The sequence below is a fragment of the Acomys russatus genome, chromosome 5, assembly GCF_903995435.1.
Source record: "Acomys russatus chromosome 5, mAcoRus1.1, whole genome shotgun sequence".
Classification (NCBI taxonomy): domain Eukaryota; kingdom Metazoa; phylum Chordata; class Mammalia; order Rodentia; family Muridae; genus Acomys; species Acomys russatus.
Genome location: NC_067141.1, coordinates 31,937,346 through 31,956,186, shown reverse-complemented (window position 1 = coordinate 31,956,186; position 18,841 = coordinate 31,937,346). Strand labels below are relative to the sequence as shown.

The 18,841-nt window shown below is 49.8% G+C and overlaps 1 protein-coding gene across 1 annotated transcript; it reads right to left on the bottom strand.

Annotated features, from left to right (window-relative positions):
• Nucleotides 1-33: 33 nt before the first annotated feature.
• Slc15a3 (solute carrier family 15 member 3) lies at nucleotides 34-14,910 on the bottom strand. The gene is made up of 8 exons (XM_051146152.1): nucleotides 14,301-14,910; nucleotides 9,419-9,696; nucleotides 4,814-4,961; nucleotides 3,746-3,856; nucleotides 3,037-3,205; nucleotides 1,910-2,068; nucleotides 505-660; nucleotides 34-191 (listed from the first exon to the last, which is right to left on the bottom strand). The coding sequence occupies exons 1-8, from the start codon at nucleotides 14,835-14,837 to the stop codon at nucleotides 34-36; spliced, it is 1,716 nt and encodes a 571-aa protein (XP_051002109.1). The 5' UTR covers nucleotides 14,838-14,910.
• Between the last annotated feature and the right edge of the window lie 3,931 nt (nucleotides 14,911-18,841).

The window sequence follows — 18,841 nt, the reverse complement described above, 5'->3', positions numbered from 1 at the left end:
TGACGCTGTTTATCTGGGTGGGCAGATACCAGCTCAGCCCCTGACCCTGCTGGACGAGGAGGTCTGGGAGGCTGGGTCCTGACGCGTCCTCTCGTAGCGGCCAGCAATCCAGAGAAACAGGACAGCTGTGACAGCCTGAATGCCGGCTAGCAGGAAGAAGTAAAGGTCCATCTGGCAGTTGTTGATGTTCCCTGGGGACAGGAGGGCTGGCATGTGGGTGGGGAAGAGCTTAAAGCCGCACACCAGTCGGTGTGATCTGAGAGTGCTGGCTCGAGAGCCCCCTAGTATCTTAACACCCTAAGTGTTTCTTGGTCTATCTCCCATTACTCTATTTAGAGGCTTGAAGCAAACACAAGGAAAAAAAAAAGCTGCTCAGCAGTAATGCCTGAATTCGAGAAACATGAAGGCGCCTCTGAGGGCCACTGAGTCTAAAGCACAGCTGCTCTTCCCATCCCTTAGCCTCCCCCTATTCCTGTCTTCTGGAGATGGTCCTCTCTCACTCACCGAAGTCCTTGGGACAGTACATCCAGCCCCCAGGCAAGGACAGTAGGGCCACCAGACCAGAGCCTAGCAGTGAGCCTACCCCGGAAAGGCAGAAGAAGATGCCCATGATTACACCCTGCATGGAGCGTGGGGCTTCTGAGTAGGCGAACTCCAGCCCTGTGGGAAAGGGAGGGAAGGGACCTGAGCCACAGGGGAGCAGAGATGGGCCGCCGGTGCCAGCCACCCAGTGGGGGAAATCACACTCTTTCCCAAGCCTCTATCCTAATTCCCTTGGAGGCGATGCTCTCACGGCTGAGAGCACCAGCTACCTGTGATGTGATGCCTTTATCTGCCCACACCCGATGGAGTGCTTCCCCTGGATGCCATAAGCACTACCCAGAGCGCTGACTTCCCCTTCCTCCTGGGCTCCCAGACATAGAGTTACAGTCGAGTCAGCAGCTTCTCTCCCAACTTCTGGCCACCTTCCACACTATTACCAAATCATATCCATTCAACCTCTAAAATAGTTTCCAAATGTAGGCCTCCCTTTCTGTCCTACCCATACACGGCTGGATGGGTCTCTGAAACTTCTTGGAGGCTTCATTCCCTGTCAGACTGATGGGTGCTGTTGGCCTCAGGGGAAGCTTCTCCATCTAGGGTCAGCCATTGGACCCACTGTGACTTTCCCCACCACACTCTCTCCTCTCCAGGGCCATCTCCCTGACTACACCATGCTCCTGGCTCGTGCTGTTTCTGCTGCCTTTAAGGTCCTTCCCACACTTGCTGACTTCAGCTTTCTCAGAAGCCCATCTTGTCCTTACACACCTTACCTACAGCCTAGCCACACTCTACAGTCCCCAGTCCCAGCACTGAGTGTGAGGTTTCGTTTGTAACTTGAGTTCACAGTTTTCTCAAGACCTATAATGTCTACTACATCCTGGTGGAAGAACTTACCCAATACTTACAGTTCTGGCTTCCTGACCAGGTTGGGACAGGGTTGGGGGTGCACAAGTACACACACACACAGACACACAACATACACAACACATACACACACACACCCCACACACATACACTACACACACACACAATAGGGCACAAAGCTGAGTTCCAGGAGAGAGGAGCCCCCAGCCCAGGGGATTATTGAGGAGAGAATCAGATGGAGCAGTGATTGCAAAGGCAAAAGGTAGACAGAGTCCATGCCGCAGGATTATTTTGGAAGTGCCTTTTAACCTCCAACTCCTCAGGGTCTCTTGCAGTGGCAGGCTCACGCCTGACCCCAGGCCTAGAAAGTTCTTCAGACCTCACAGGAACAGATGGCAGACTCATTGCTCTCCTTCACACAGAAGCTACACCCATGGTTCCCTCCCGGTCTGGGGTACACCGAAGCAGAACCCAGCAAGAGCTAGAGAGGAAAACAGGGTACCTGGGATGCTGGCAAAAATCTCACTGATCCCGATGAGCAGGTACTGGGGGATTTGCCACCAGATAGACAGTGGTGCTGCATAGTACAAGTCCTGCCCAATCACCTGAGGCACTGTCTGGTTGGCAGCAATGTACTGCAAGCGCTCTTTCTCCAGGACTCCTTGGGGGGGGGGGTTGTGGAGGGGGAAGCAAAAGAGAACAGTCAGACCACCCCTACTCGGCAGTTTAGAGCTTGAGGGTTTTTGTTGTTGTTTTGCCTTGGCTGCTAGGAAGCTCGGCTAGGTTTTGTATTTCCTAGGAATACAATAAAGAGTCTGTTGTAACATTCTTTGCAAATGAAGAAAGTGAAACTTAGGTTGAGCAATCAGCCCAGAATCACACTGGTGATAAGCAGTTAGGGGCGAATCTTAGTCCCAGGATATCTGGTTTTCAGGCTGGCCTGCTTCCCATAAGATCACATGACTTTTCTAGAACAGTGTTAGGTATTATGGCAGTTTTCCCAACCAGGATTTGGGGTTTATTGCCCTCTCCCCTTCAATGTCTCCCAGGGAAATAGGGAGAAAGACAGTGTTGAACAGGAACCTGGGGGTGCACTGGGGGTACAAACTGAGTGGTGAGCAGCAGCAGCAGCAGCACGGGGGAGGGGAGAGACACCTGCCCTGAGTTCCTGTGGGCAGCTGATCATGAGAGAGGGGCTGGGGGTTGCACATATTCCCCCACCCCCTGGTTGTGAATGAATCACAATCAGATGGGAAACTTGGGTTCCGGTCCTGGCCCTCCCACTGGCTTGTTGTGCAACCCTGGGCAAGTCACCTAACCATCACCCAAGAAACAGTAAGATCCCTGGGATTGCCGAGGATGGAACAGGACAAAACACCTTAAAGAACACAGCCATAAAAGTTGATCCAATTCGACAAGACAGTGTTCACTTAGCTTCAGTTTCTTCCAGCCCCTACTTTTTTCTTTGTTTTTAGACAGTCTCATGCAGCCCCAGTTGGCCTTGAACCCCTGACCTTTTCGAGTGCTGAGGGCTACAAGGGGGCACCATCCAGTGACTTTCACTCCCTTACACTGTGTGTCTTGAGGGCAGACCTCTTACGGTCTGAATGAAGGTGATGCATCACGCACCTGCCGCGATGATGGAGGTGAACCCAAAGAACATGCCCAGGGCCATCTTCCGTAGAGCTGAGGGCAACAGCTTGCACCTCAGCAGTAGAGGGTCAATCACGTGGTCCTTGACAGGGACCAGAATCAACACCACCACAACATTGGCCAGCAGGAGCCAGGCTTCCGGGATCTGAGTGGGAGAGGTCCAGGAGAGGCGAGCTGACAGAGCAGAAAGATCTTTGGGCTGGACAAGATCCCTGAGAAACCCAGGGCTAGTGGCCTCCACCTACACCCACGCCCATCACCCATGGAACTCAGCCTTCTCAACTGTGTAACCAAGGGACAGGATTATGTAAGGGAAAGCAAAGAAGTTCTTCCTGGGCACAACTTTCCGTCCTGAGCACAGCATGGAAAGGCTCCCAGGGAAATAGGGAGAAAGATAGTGTTGAACAGGAACCTGGGGGTGCACTGGGGGTACAAACTGGGTGGTGAGCAGCAGCAGCATGGGGGAGGGGGAGACACCTGCCCTCACTTCCTGTGGGCAGCTGATCATGATGAGAGAGGGCTGGGGGTTGCACATAATCCCTGACCCTGCAGGTGCTTCTCTTGTGTCCTAAGCATGCTGCCTCACTGAGGAATGGGAGGGGGGTGCAGGCAGTTTCATCTCCTCCTATTCACACAGGATGTAGATTCTCATAGCCCTAGCCTGTGGCCGCACATTTACTCTTACCCTGTAGTTACTGCTATCCATTCTCAAAGACAAAGAGCTATTGTTAGGGTTGGTCCGGAAGATGTTGGGGATATGGAGGTGGAGACCTTGCAGGACATAGGTGGACTGCATCTGTGGAGAGATGGAGGCAGGTTGGGGTGGAGCTGGTGGTTGGACCTCTGGCTGCAGGATGCTTTGGGGCAGGCATTCCTCAGTCACAACCCTGGGGAGCTGGTCCTTCCCCAAGGCAAGGAAAGGCACCTCCAACCTACTTCTAATTGAGAAGCAGCCTTGGGGATTGGGGCTTCTGATCTTCTTGGCCATGAGCAGTGCTCACAGACTTATCCCAGAGCCCAGCCACAGTTGCTCAGATGCCCTTCCTATTTGTGTGCCTAGGTCTCCCACAGGGTGAGTGTGGGTGTTTTGTTGAAGTGGGGAACATAACAGCGTGGCTGTCTCCACTGGGAGTTGTAGTTTGAGACAGAAGCCAAACTGAGTCCCGAAGGTTGCCACAGCTAGTGGAGAGGTACAGATCTACCTGCATGGCTTTGGGCACAGCTACTGGAAGGAACAAGTTTGGTGCCCCTGCCCCTTGCTAGACCAGACACTGGCAGTCTAGATGCCTGGAAGTGCAGAGGCAGTGGCTACTTGTCAGTCTCTGTGGAAAAATGTGAATGTCCTAACATCTGGTGTGGATGTCTTCCCCATGTCCCTGGGTCATGTGGTACAGTTTGTGTCACCCTAGACTAGTAGGCTGTGACTCTATCTTAGGCTCTCTCCAATGAAGAGGGTGTGGGAGGCAATGGCCTTGTTGCTTTCAGGTTAGGGATGGATTAGGTTGATGCCCTGGCTCCATACACATGAAAGCACATGCACACATATATGATGCACATACATACACTCAAATGCATGTGAAATCTATGTCTACATGTGCATGCATGGACACATACACATGTAGATTCCTATACACATTTGCATACACACACACACACACACCATTACTCAGGGGAGGTAATGCTGTGGGCTTCTACAGCAAGGGCTGAGCCCATGATGGGCTGAGGTGCCAGACCCCTTATCAGCGGTGCCTACCTGAAAATACACCATCCAGTAAGGCACAAGGGTCACCATCACAGGCAGGATCTTCACCAGCACCTGGAAGTTGGCCATGTCTTCTTGTGGAGAAGGTCCAGGCTGGTGAGACCTCTGGGAAGGCAACAGGTGGGCACCTTCAGAGTCCCTGTAAGGCCACAGGGAGAGAAAAAAAAAATGACAGCCACAACTTGACTCTCTCTAGGACCATGGCCATGGTTTCTACCTCCACAATCCTCCTCCCAGGATCCCCATGGGAGGGGGACAGCTGGTAAAGACACTTGCCTTTAATCTGAGTTTAATCCCCTGGGCCCATGAAGTGGACAGAGAGAACCAATTCTCTGTTCCCAGGGTGCCCCAGCCACTCCACCCCACCATTATACTGTTAAGACCACCAGTCCCAGTTCCATCACTCTTACCATCACCCCCACTAGTAAGGTGGTGACGTCACAAGCTATCACAGGTGGCCATCCGACTTTTATACTACTCTCAAGCTATATAAGGCTTTTGGGTTGGGGCGGGGGAGGTGCTAAAACCGGAGATGGAGGAAAGCAGAGCCTTTGGGGATTTTATTTTTGTTTTTGACCCATGGCATCCATTTACCGTGAGAGTCTCAGAGGTCTCAGCCTAAATCTGACTCAGAGTCTGCCACAGACTTGATGCACCCCAATTTCCTTGCTGCTGACCCCAAGCCTATCCTCAGTGGATTTAATAGTGAGGTGGAGAGTGGAGAGGCAAAGATGGACAGACCATCATTAGGTGACTAGATAGACTGACCGCCTCTACAACCTTTACCCTTTGCCCTCAGGGTTTCTGAACCTTTCTCATTCAAAAGCCCTGAGCTGTCCTCTGAGACTCCAGAGGGAAAATGTCCAGCTGATCTTCTTCAGGGACAGCTGCCATCAGCTGCTCCCCTCCCAGCTTCAGTGCTGTTCCTCGCCAGTGCTGTGATCTGTTTCTCTTGCCAGATGCAAGCTGGCTTTGTGACGCTTTGATCAATAGGAAGAGGCAGATGTCACGCAAGTCTAAGCCTCTGTAACCCTTAAGAAGACCCACAGCTTCATCCAGCTCCCACCTTCTGGAACATTCCTTCTTAGAATGCCCCCTCTTCTCACATCCCAGACACCATCCCCACGAAGTGCAAACAACAGACAAGGCCATGGGAAGGGGAAACCAAGGCTCTCACCATCAGTTCCACCTAAGTTCTAAGCTCAACATCTACGACCACTGTGCGAGAATGTTCTAGAATCTTGCCCTTTAAAGCTCCCAAATGACCTGGTGATGCCGAGAGCAGCAGAAGACACGCCCATCTAACCCTAGTTACCCACAGCCTTTGAGAGAGGATGAAAAGCCGGTGCTTGAGTCAGTAAGCTGCGGTGTGGTTAGTGAGGCAGTAAGAGCTAATTAAAACCACCAGACTCCTTGGCACCTGCAACTTCACTGACTGACCTCCAGCCACTGAGCAGGCTGGGGAAGGCTGGCACATCATCCTTTTCTTCTAGATTCCACTGACCTCAGCTGGGACCAGGTCCAGCCAGGAATTAGAGACAGGTCTGTTCGGTATAAGTGGTCAATTGTACACAATAGAATGTTATTCAGCTATAAAGAATGAAATTATGAAATCTGAGGGAAATGAATGGAAACGGACAGTATCATATTAAGTGGGGCTCAGAAAGACAAATTCAGCATGTTCTTTCACATGTGGATCCCAGCTGCTAACTATTACTACATGTGCATACCTATGTAAGATTGTGTTTAGATGCTAGGAAACTAGAAAGGGGACCAGAGAGGAGACCAAAAGAGGCTTTAAAGGAGGGGCTAGGAAGGGCAATAGGATGTGTGAGATAGAACACTGGAAGGGGGAATAGGAGGCAGAAGGGGCGGGAGCAGGTTGATGAAGGGGGGAGGGCTAACAAAAACTTAGGATGCGTGAAAGTGCCAGATTGAACCTGCTACTTTGTATGTTAGTTTTTAAAAACTGGAGGTACAACAAGATGGCTCAATAGGTTGAGGCGCTTGCCAACACGTCTGACGACCTGAGTTTGATCCCTGGGTCGCAGATGGTAGGAGAGAACTAATTCCTGTAAGTTGTCCTATGATCTCCATATGCACGTTGTGGCAGGCACTCACACGCACGCACGCACGCACGCATGCGCACACACTAAAGTTTTTAAAGACTGGGTGGAGAGGACAGAAGTAGACTACCAAGCATTTCCAAGGACACTTGGGATCCTTTTCTCTTAGATCTGAGCTCATGAGGGGCCACACTAGGCACTTTCTGAAGATTCCATTTCACTTAACGACAAGGCAATTTATTTTAGAATAATTTGATCAACTGTGGCTCCACCTTTGACCTTACTCTTTGCCCTTTGTCCTGAGAATGCCCAATCCCTTTCTTGTCTAAGAGCCTTGTGTCATCCTTTGAGACTCAGGAAAGGATAACACCTCTCCAAAGATTCAGATCAAATCCCAGGCAACTTAATCATGTTACCTGCCTATCCTGATTGTCACTATCAGCCCAGTGTTTAGTTTTACTGCTAATCTCACCACTATTACCAAGACCATCACTGTCCTCTGGACTTCTTTTTTTCTTTTTAAAATTATGAACACATATGTACATTTTCATGTATGTACGTGTATATGTGTGCATGTGTGTTTGTGTGTGCATATGTGTGTATGCATGTATGTGTGCATTGCATGTATGTATGCGTGTATTGTGTATGTATGGGGGTGTGTGTGTGTGTGCTTCTGTGTTCAGTTCATGTGCACAGGTATCTTAGCTTTAACTGACAACTTCTTCACACAGCTTAGAGTCACTTGAAAAGAGAGTCTCAACTGAGGGACTGTCCAGGTAAGATTGGCCATGGGAATGTTTATGGGGAGTTGTTTTGATATTTCTGTTTTCTTTTGTTTTTTTGAGACAGGGTTTCTCTGTGTATCCTTGGCTGTCCTGGACTCACTTTGTAGACCAGGCTGGCCTTGAACTCACATCTATCCACCTGCCTCTGTCTCTGGAGTGCTCGGATTACAGGACTGCATCACTGGGCATTTGAATTGTTTTGATTTTTTAAATTGATGTAGGAGGACCCAGCCCACTGTGGTGGGCACCTTTCCCTGAGCTATATAAAAAAAAGCCATCATGAGCCTGGGCAATCCAGCAAGCAGTATTCCTCTATAATTTCTGCTTCAAGTTCCTGCCCTGACTTTCTTCAGTAATGGGATGTATCCTGTAAGTTGAAATAAACCCTTTCCTCCTGTAAGTTGTTTTCTTCTTCTTCTTCTTCTTCTTCTTCTTCTTCTTCTTCTTCTTCTTCTTCTTCTTCTTCTTTCTTCTCCCCTCCCCCCCCTCCTTCTTTCTTTCTTTCAGGCTTTTTCTGTGTAGCCTTGACTGTCCTGGAGCTCACTCTGTAGACCAGATTGGCCTCAAATGCAGAGACCTGTCTGCCTCTGCTTCGCAAGAGCTAGGATTAAAGGAGTGGGTACCACCACTACCACCCCGTTTCTCTGAGTTACTTTTGATTACTGTGTTTGTCACAGCAACAGAACAATATGTGTGCACTTTCTTGTGCAGCTTAGAGGTGACATTGTCTTTCTTAATTCCTTCTCACCTATTAACATGCTTTTAAACTTGTGTGTCACACACACACACACAGACACACAAAGGCACACACACACGCGGGGGGGGGGGCTACAAGCACCAGTGCACATGGAGACCAAAGGAGACGTTACTGAGATAGGGTGTCTCATTGAACCTTGGCCTAGGCTGTGGGTCAGCACATCGGTGATTCTTCTGTCTCTACCCCACCCTGACCCCTAGTGCTGAGATTACAATCGTGCGCACGTGTGTGTGTGTGTGTGTGTGTGTGTGTGTGCGCGCGCGCACGCGTATGTGTGTGTGTGTCGATGTCTGAAGCTGGGGTTCTAAATTCAGCTTCTCATGTGTATGTAACAAACAGTTTATCAACTAAGCCATCCCCTAAAGCAGTGTGTGTGTGTGTGTGTGTGTGTGTGTGTGTGTGTTTACATGGGGTTTATCAACTAAGCCATCTCCCTGGACAGTGTGTGTGTGTGTGTGTGTTTGCATGGGGGCAAATGTGTACATGTGCATATGGAACCCAGAGAATAACCCTGGGTCTCATTTTTAGGAATGTTGTCTGCTTTTATTGAGATGATGCCATTGGCCTGCTGCTATGAATTAGGCTAGCCTGGATGTTCAGCAAGTCCCAGGGACTCATCTCATCTGTCTCTGCCTCCCCAGTGCTGAGGCTGTAGATTTGTGCCACCATGCTGGGCATTTTTATGTTGGTACTAGGGATGGAACTCAGGTCCTCATGGTACTTGTAAGGCAGGGATTTTACTGACCGGGCCACCCCCACAGCCCTGTCCTTATGGTTTCCAGTTAAAGAATCATCAGTAACAATACCAGCACCATCACCACAGCACCTTCATTGTTTTCACCTTAACCACCATCCTCAGGCATAGTAGCTCATGCCCACTGCAGGCCAGGTTCTCATTCAGTGACAAGCTGAAGCTGAACCAGAAAGCCAACACATTGGACCTGGCTTCCCCCAAGGGAGCTCGGCAGACACTTTTACCCTTCGTTACCTGGAAGAGTGCCGGGGACAGCAGCTTTGGAATGCAAGCTTCAGCATAGATGACACTTGGCTGCCTGTTGGGGGCTTGGTGATGAAGACAGGGGTGGCAAAGAGAAAAAGGAAGAATGCCAGTCCCACGAGGCCCACAATGATGCTGTAGCCCCATAGGAAGCTGATGTTCTGCTCGATGAAGGCCACCACCAGCAGGGACAGTACGGCACCCAGGTTGATGCTCCAATAGAACCAGTTGAAGAAGCGGCGGGTGGCATCACGCCCGAGATCCATCACCTGCCATTCAGCCAAGGATGAGAGTGAGGGAGGACCCAAGAGGGACACTTCTTGGGTCAGCAAGTAAGCACATTACTAATCTTTGGTCAGTAAACATATATTCAACAAATATCCATTAAATGAATAATGAACATACTTTTTTCATGTGCGTGGTGTACATGTGTGTTTGTGCATGTTTATATGTATGTGGAAACACATGTTCCAGGGGTCCTCATGCACATGTGTGGGAGTACATTTGGAGGTTTGAAACCTGATGTCAGGAATCATCCTCAGTTGCTCGCCCACCTTATTCAGTGAGGCAGGGTCTCTCAAGCAAACCCAGAGTTCACCAATAAGACTAGTCTCCTTAGCCAGGTTGTTCTAAGGATCCCAGCTCTTCCTTGCAGGGATGGAACTACAGGCGGGCTACCGAGCCTATTTGGCATTCGGTGTGGGTTCTGGAAATCCAAACTCTGGTCTTCATGCTTGCACAGTGAGCATGTTAACTGCTAATCTTCTCGTTCCGTCTGTGAATGCACCCTTCTCTCGAGAGCCAGTTAACGGCTGAAACACTTTCACCCAGCTGCTTTTATATGCTCGTAACATATTGTTTTTTATCGTCACCAACGAGGACATGGAACAAACGTCTTCAAAGCCATCTTGTTCACTTCTGGTTGACTTATCTCTTTGTCTTTAAGCAACCCATACGGTGCATTACTTTCACAATCAGCAAAAGGTCTCAGTGCACTCCACACTATTAAATGTGACGGGTGCCTGCTACTGAAGGGCTTGCTCTGACCTTATGAAAAGTCTTTCAACAGGCCCCTTAGCAAGGGTAGACCTTACCCCAGGACTTAGGTTCTATAGTGGATCCTCCTCTCCGGCTGGCCTGCTGTCTCTGGCTGGCAGGCTGCAGTGGCTACGTTCCCATTCCCAGACCACGACCCCTGGATTCTGATTCTACAACCCAGAAGGCAGGCCCAGGCTCCTGCATTTATTTCTAAAATGCCATAAGAACTGAGGGTCACTTCTTGCTCTGTGCTGGCTGTGAGTCTGTTCCAGGCTCTGTTGAGGGAGGCATCCACACACTCGGGGCCTCTCCTGCCCAGTCTGCCCACCCATGGAGCCCTGCTCTCTGGAACTCACCTTCCACTCAGGGAGAGCCCTGATAGGGCCAAAGGAGACCCCAGTCTCAGACCTTCCCAGGGGCCCTGGAGTGACAAGTATTCAGTGCATGCCCCATTGATGACCTTCCTCCACCCATGGGTCACTTCTCAAAATGAATCTCTGCATTCTTGTGTGTGTGTGTGTGCACGCGCGCGCGTGCGTGCAAATTTGTGTTGAGATTTATATATGTATGCAAATGTGTGCATGAGTGCAAAGATGTTGATGTCTGTCTATGTGTGTGTATGCATTTGGGTGTGTATTCATGCACGTATATATGTACATATGTGCACATGCATGTGTGTGTGTACACGCATGTGCTGAGGTTTATCTATGTGTGAGTGTGCACTGGGGTGACAGCACTGGGGTGACAGCATGTGTGTTCACAGTATGCTTTCTACAGGACTTCTGGGGTTCCACCTCAGGTCCTCATATTTTCATAGCATGCACTCTTACCCCTTCACCCTCTACCTTCCATGCTGAAAGCCTCAAGCATGCTATACATAGGCTCTACCACTTAGCTATATCTCCCTAGCCCTCTTTGACTTTTCTTTTGAAACGGATTTTCACTAAGTTGTGAAGAGTGATCTTTTTTTTTTTTTTTTTTTTTTTTTTTGGTTTTTGAGACAGAGTTTCTCTGTGTAGCCTTGGCCATCCTGGACTCACTTTGTAGACCAGGCTGGCCTCGAACTCACAGCGATCCGCCTGCCTCTGCCTCCCGAGTGCTGGGATTAAAGGCGTGCGCCACCACGCCCGGCATGGAGAGTGATCTTGAACTCACTGTGTGGCTTATGCTGACCTTGCCATCTTCCCTCCTAAACCTCCCAGGCAGCTGGGATTACAGGCCTGCCATACAAGGTCTGGCTATCAGGCACGTTCCAGTAACCACCAAATCTCAGATCCACCACTATCCTTCCTCCCATTCCAAACATGGAAGACATTTTCATTTACTAAGAGGATTCCCTCACACTTTCCTTGCAGCCGTTATTCTGTGAAAGAGATAAGTGTTTTTCTCCTTATCTAATTGTAGAGTTATAATCCATACAGATGTGTTTCAAACTGCACTGCCTGGAGATTCCTTAAGGTACCCTTGGAGAAGGGAGGAGGGGCACCTCCATGTCAGCTTGCTGAGACTTTCAAGCAGAAAATTGAATACGCCCCATTATGAACAGCTACTTCCATTTATTAATTGGAAATAAGTACATACGACAAGTGTAACTTGAAGGGAAAGACCAGGCAGCCTATGCTGGAAATAAATGAATCCTTCCAGAGCAAGCGAATACCTTATGGAGAATGATGGATGGCCCTTCCTGAAATCAGCAAGTGTGCTCTACTCACAGCTCCTAGGCATGGCTCCTTTCCAGATGCTGCCAGACTCCCCATGTCCCTAGGCTGACTGCCTAACCTCCTGAATGCTATAGCAGCTTGTTCTGTGCTCTGGGACACCCAATCCGGTGGGCCTGCCCATCTCTCCACTGCAGAAGAGCCATCTTTAAAGAAGCCCAATCCAATGAGGGCTACTCTGCCTCAAGCCAGTCTGGTGTCTTTACACTATCCTGGGGGCGAGATATAAAGACAACAAAAACCACAGGGACGTGGGAAGGGTTAAAGGAGTCCCTCCGCCTAGAGTCTGCTTTGAAGCCTCTCACCAGCTGAGAATCAAGAATTCCAGCACAATGAATTTGTTGTGATGGTTGACAACAAAGAAACAGCATCCATCCTATACACAGTGATTTTGTGTTAAAATAACAAGGCAGAAGAGAACTCACTAAGACAAGCTGTGGGCGTCACAGGAGCTCTGTGATCTGGCCTCTGAGCAACCAGCCCTCCCACCAGAAGGAAAGAGAAAAGAGGTCTTTGGTGGCTGAGGTCCTTGGAGGGACGGTGGAGAGGCCGTTGATAAGAGAGCAGAGCACAGAAGTGGTCTCCTCCAGGGAATTTTCACAAGCATGGTCCAGGAATCCCAAGCTGCTAGTGGCAGGATTCTCTGAGCTGACAGAGCTGCCCTGCAGCCTGAGCTTTGGTCAGGGTTTAATTTTGATCAACAGGAACTGCCTAAGACTTGCACGGTTGCTCATTTGCATAGTTGTTGTTACCCAACTGGAAATTCTATTCATACCATCCCAGAGCTGTACACTACCAACCAGGGCTGTCTTCCTTCATGGGGCACAAATCACATGCCAGGAAATGCTCACAAAGAGTCTCACTCTAACCAAATGGAGGTCCACACATTATCACCCTGTGCTGTAGGCGACATAACATCTACTTCACAGCCTGCTGTGTTTTTGTTGTTGTTGTTTTTGTTTTTGTTTTGTTTTGTTTTGTTTTGTAGCATACTCAATGTCCATAAACTCCTCTTTGTATTCTGTCTGCCAGCCCTTGTAATAGTTGGCAGCTGGGAGTGGGTAAGTAGTGGGATGTCAATCAAAGAGTAAAGTTAGGAGAAGGGGCATTCCTTTCAGCGAGTATTGGGAATCTCCTGGTCAACACTGTATGTGAGGGAGGAAAGGATGCCGAAGGCCCACACTGTTAACTCAAGCGCCAACAGACCCAGTGCCCTCTGCTGACCTCCACTATGCATCTGCTCACGGATGTGCACACATACTTGCAAAGACACATGCACACATAAACAAGCACAATAAAAGCTGTTAAGAAGGGAAACCCTTAGTAAGAACTCTGGTCACTGTGAGGGATGCTGGGTTGCAGATGCCAACCAGAAGACTACTCATAGGAAAACGGCCTGCCGGCTCCAGCTGGGACCTGAAGCTCAGCTGCCTCCCTGGCCCTCATTGACCTGCTCTCTGTCATCTGGGATAAGTTGAGCAGCTACAACACTGCCCACCTAGGGGATAGGTAAGAGGGCCAAGTAAGAACATGGAAAGTAATTAGGCATGGTGGCTCACATCTGAAATCTCAGCACACAGTAGTCTGAGTCAGGAGCATAGCCACAAATGTGATGCCAACCTGGGCTCCTTAATGCATTCTAGACCAATCTGGGCTACAGAGGTGTGACCCTGTGTCAAAAGTAGACAGACAGACAGATAGACCACACACACATACACACACACACACACACATACACACACACACACACACACACTGCTGGGTCAGGCATGGTGACACACCAGCCTTTGGGAGGTGGTGGCAGGAGATTCAGGAGTTCAAGTCCCTCCACAGGCACAAATCGAGTTGGTGGCCAGGCTGGAATGCTGGGGCCCTGTCTTAAAAAAGAAAGGTCTGGAGCTTGGGGAATGGCTCAGAGGTGGGACCTGTGGCTAATCCTGCTGAGGCTCCTACATGGCTCTTTCAAGAGCAAGTAGTCCTTCTGTTTTCATATAAGGAAACTGGTGTAGAGAGGGAAGTGGTTTGTCTGAGGTTCCTCTGGAGGCTAGAAACTTCCAACCCAGGATCTCCATTCCCCCGAGGCTCCACAGCACAGCACAATGCCTCTGGCCACTCACCTGGTCAGCCCCAAACGAGGTGAGGTTGCTCCTGACGGAACTGGCAGCCAGCGCCAGAAGCAACAGTACCAAGTAAAGGGTGGGCGCACAGTAGGGGCTGGACCAGAAGCTTTGGCAGTCTCCGGATGGGCAGGCGGGACCCAGCGGCACCTCCGGCATCTCTCCGCAGAAGGATCTGCGGCCATCGTCGGTGATGGTGGTGAGCAACAAGCCAGAGGTGGCCAGGTAGAGCAGCAGGCTGAGCGAGATAGCGAGGAAGCGGCCCAGGTACACGTCGGCCAGCCAGCCTCCCACTGGAGCCAGCAGATAGGAGGCGCCCAGAAAGAGGAGCGTGGCCCGTGAGGCATGCTCGCCCTCCCAATTGAAGTTCAAGCTGTTGAGGTAGAGCACAAGGTTGGAGGTGACGCCAAAGAAAGCAGCACGTTCCAGCATCTCCACTAGCAGCACCGCAGCGGCTGCTGTCCTTCTCCACCGTCGGGGACCCTGCGGGCCTCGAGCCACCAGTGGTCGCCGCTCTTCGGCGCGAGGCGTGGACATCGTGGGCCTCCTTTGGCTTTCCGTGACCCAGACCCTTTCCTCGGCCCTCCTTTCTTTTCTCACCCCTTGTCTCCCTCTTCTTGCTACCTAGATTTGATCCCCTCTGTAATTCTCCACTCTCTCCTTCCGCTCCCTAGTTCTTCTCGTTCATCCCCCCCGGTGCTCTGTGCTTCTTCTGCCCAGTCGGTTCCTCTCCTTCCTCCACTCTGGACTTGTGTATCCCCCACCCCCACCCCGTCACCCCAATCGCTCCACTACTTTACCCTCCCCCTCTTTCCTGCTAATCGCCTCTCCCCCACCACCCTGCTCCGTGGGCTGCCTTTTCTGAACTGTTGTCCCCTTCTCTTGTGACACCTGGGCCTCAACGCACCCCCGGCCCTGCCGCCTTCTCCTCCTACTCTTCTTTGCCTGACTTCCTCCCTTCCTCCTAGTCCCCTCTGTCCTTCTCTCTGCTTCTTAAGAAACTCTGGACTTCCCCTTTCACTGGCCCTGCGGCTGCTTACGTCATGCAGTATTTAGGAGAAATGAAAGCCTGTGGGTCACAGGGTCCCTTCTTATCCAGCTTTCTAAAAATCTCCCTTCTCCCGCGTGCGCGCGCGCTGTTGTCGGCCCTCCTAGCCCAGGTCTGCCGGCTTTCCCAAGGCCTGGAAAGCAGCCTTTCTTTCAGTTTCGCTCCACCCCACCCCCTCCCATCCTAATGCAGCATCCTTTTCTGCTAGAGTTTGACTGTGGCTCTACCCGCAGACTTTGGATGAGCCAGGCAGGCACTGGGGGCTGTCTTCTGCCCAGGAGCCACCTGTGGAGGAAGTTCAGGATCCTTTAACACTAAAATGTGGTAGGGGGTGATAATGAGATCAGCCCGGTGGAGCTGTGAAGGCCACATGGAGTTTTTGTTGTGCCCAGTCGTCCTTCCACAGATCCAGAGACAGCCCCAGTTGGGGTGGGGAAGGGAGGTGGGAAGTGACCGGATCCTGGTGTCGGGGGCCCCAGGGTCCGCCACTGCCTGTGTCAAGGGCAGTGCTCACATGTACTTCACATTGCAAAAACAGCGGAGGGGAAGGAAGTGTCGCCATACAGAGCCGCAAGATTGATGGGGCACTGACCTCAGATTCAATCACAGTCACCCCTTACTCAGACCCCTCTGGTGTCACGCAGGAGAATCAAGAAGAGCCAGCCACACCTTGACCTTTAAGTTTAGAAGGATCTGACCCTGCCCTCACACTGCATCTCAACCTTTCTGCTGCCCTTCCAGGCTGGCTCTGTGCCTTGCTTTGCTGGTTCCTGTCCAGGGAGGCACTTCCTCAAGTCCTTTATGGGGTACTTTCTCTTTAGTTAGGTGTCAGGGGAAAGGTCCCCCTTCCAAGGGCCTTCCCAGGTGGTCTGAGGTTAGCAGCTGCCCCGCTGAATTTTCACCATCACACCGAGCAGGTCACATGGTCCCAGCTCAGCCTTGGTGGCTTTATTACTGTTTTGTGATCTGTTTCATGGTGGGAAAGACTCACTGCTGGGGCAGGCCCCCTTGGGAACCATTTGCCATCCTGTTCCTAGTACTTTCCAGGGCTTAGCAGTGGCAGGGACTCACTGAGTATTGGTTGAATAAACGAATGAGAATGAGAGCAGCTTAAGCCACAGCATTTGCAAGAACAGCAGCATAAAGCTAAAATAAACAGACTTGCCAAAACCAGAGTCACCAGCACGCGCACGCGCGCGTGCACACACACACACACACACACACACACACACACACACACACACGGGCTTTAAACTTGTGTATTGTGTGTATGATTCTGTTTTATTACTTTGTTTGCTTGTATATACATATCTATTTAATTTTTATTATTATTATTATTTTTTTTTTAATTTTTATTTTAAGTTTGTGTGTGTTGGGGTTTTGCCTGCACACATGTCTGTGTGAAGGTGTCAGATGCCCTGGAACTGGAGTTAGACAGTGGTGAACCGTCATGTGGGTGCTGGGAATTGAACCCAGGGCCTTTGGATGAGCAGCCAGTGCTCTTAACTCTCCAGTTCCTGTTTGCTTAGTTTTTGAGGCAAGGTCTTATGTGGCATACCTGGGCCTGTAACATGCCATGGATCTGAGGATGACCTTGAACTTGTGATCTTCTTGCCTCCACCACTAGGGTACTAGTGTGTGCCACCTCGTCCAGTGTATGTGGTGCAGGTAATTAAACTCTGGGCCTTGGACATGGTAAGCTACCACTCTACAAATTGAGCTACAGCTCCAGCCTACTTTCTTTTCTTTCTTTCTTTCTTTCTTTCTTTCTTTCTTTCTTTCTTTCTCTCATTCATTCATTCATTCATTCATTTTATACTCATCATTTTTTATTCTTTTTAAAAAATATTAAAAAATTATTTATTATTATGTATACAGTGCTCTGCCTGCATGTACACCTGCAGTCCAGAAGAGGGCATCAGATCACATTATAGATGGTTGTGAGCCACCATGTGGTTGATGGGAACTGAACTCAGGACCTCTGGAAGAGCAGACAGTGCTCTTAACCGCTGAGCCATCTCTCCAGCCCTATCATTCATTTATCTTTAAAGACGTATTTATTTTTATTTTACCGCTGTGATTGTTTTACCTGTATGTAGTATGTTTGTATGTATGTACATGTGTGTGTGTGTGTGTGTGTGTGTGTGTGTGTGTGTGTGTGTGTGTGTATACCACATGAGTGCCTGGCCCTCTCAGAGGTCTGAAGAGGGTGTCAGACCCACTGGAGCTGGAGTTATAGACAGTTGTGAGCTGTCATGTGAGTGCTGGGAACCAGCTAGGACTCTTAATTTTGGAGCCACCTTCTCCAGCCTTTCAGGCCAGTTTTAAACATTATACATCAGGAAAGAAGCCCACTGTGACAGAGAAGAAGAATTCATGGTTCACCGTAGGAAGGGATAATATAGTTTGGTTGAGATACACAGAGACAAAGCCAGGAGTGGAGACACATGCCTTTAACCCCAGAATTCAGGAGGCAAGTGGATTTCTATGAGTTCTATGAGTTCAGAGCCAACATGGCCTATATAGCAAGAGAGAGAAAACAAACAAACAAACAAAAAGATAGGCAGAGACAGGGACAGAAGAGGCTGTTCCCAACAGCCCACCTCTGCTTCTCTTAGAGGAAAGTTTTAGGGTCTTCTGACACCAAGATGTGGCAATGAAGCTCAGGGCACATGAGAGGCTTGGTTTGTTGGTTTTGCCATTGCTTCCTATCATTTGGCTGTTCATCCCTCAGCTTTGAGAGACTCCTAGAAAGAAACACTCTGGAGAAGACTTCGAGGTTCCAGGTTCTGGCTGCTGCTCTGGATTCCAGCTGCTGCAGCTGCAGTCACCTTTGCTGAAATGCTGATTGGCTGTTTTAACAGGCCTGCTAAAATCTTGACAACAAAAAAGTGGAATCTCTCCAAGGAACTGAGTCTAGAAAGGTCTATTTCTGTTTATATTAATCTCTTTTTCTCCTATCTTGGGTAGGTGGGTTGGAAGGAAGGTATAAGAGTTGAAGAATCCCAAATATAGTAGTAGGTTTGAAATAGTTCAAAGGTTCCTCCAGAGTTTTTGGACCAGTCCAAACTCCGTTGTTCAACCTTGGTGAAACTCTCCTGTGCCCACGCCGAACATCATCCCTCGCTCCACTCTCTCCACCCTTCCTGGCCCACTCTGCTCTCTGCTCAGCTTCCAGATCCAGTTCACCTGATTCTTGACCCATACTGTTCCTCAAGCATAGAACTTTAGATGACTCATTACTATGATCCCTTAAGACTTGACCAGTAGTCTCCTTTTCTGGAAAGTCTCCCCTAATTTCTCCAGGGAGATTGGGCTAACCCTTGGAGGCCCTGTGATGACTCATGTCATACTATCTGCTCCTCTGTCTATTTCTCCAGGGGATTTAGAAATTTTGGGGAACAGGGATTATATTTTTTTGTTCTGTGCTTCAGCATTTGGTGACATGCCCACCCAGAGCATGGCAGCCACATCCTCTCCAAGAGAACAGACT

What these genes read in the sequence shown, in the direction of transcription:
- Slc15a3 (XM_051146152.1), bottom strand. Translation starts at nt 14,837, where the DNA reads ATGTCCACGCCTCGCGCCGAAGAGCGGCGACCACTGGTGGCTCGAGGC. An exon ending in GATTTTTGCCAGCATCCCAG is followed by an intron (nt 661 to 1,909) that starts GTACCCTGTTTT and finishes CCTTTCCCACAG; the next exon opens with GGCTGGAGTTCGCCTACTCA. An exon ending in GTACTGTCCCAAGGACTTCG is followed by an intron (nt 192 to 504) that starts GTGAGTGAGAGA and finishes TCCTGTCCCCAG; the next exon opens with GGAACATCAACAACTGCCAG.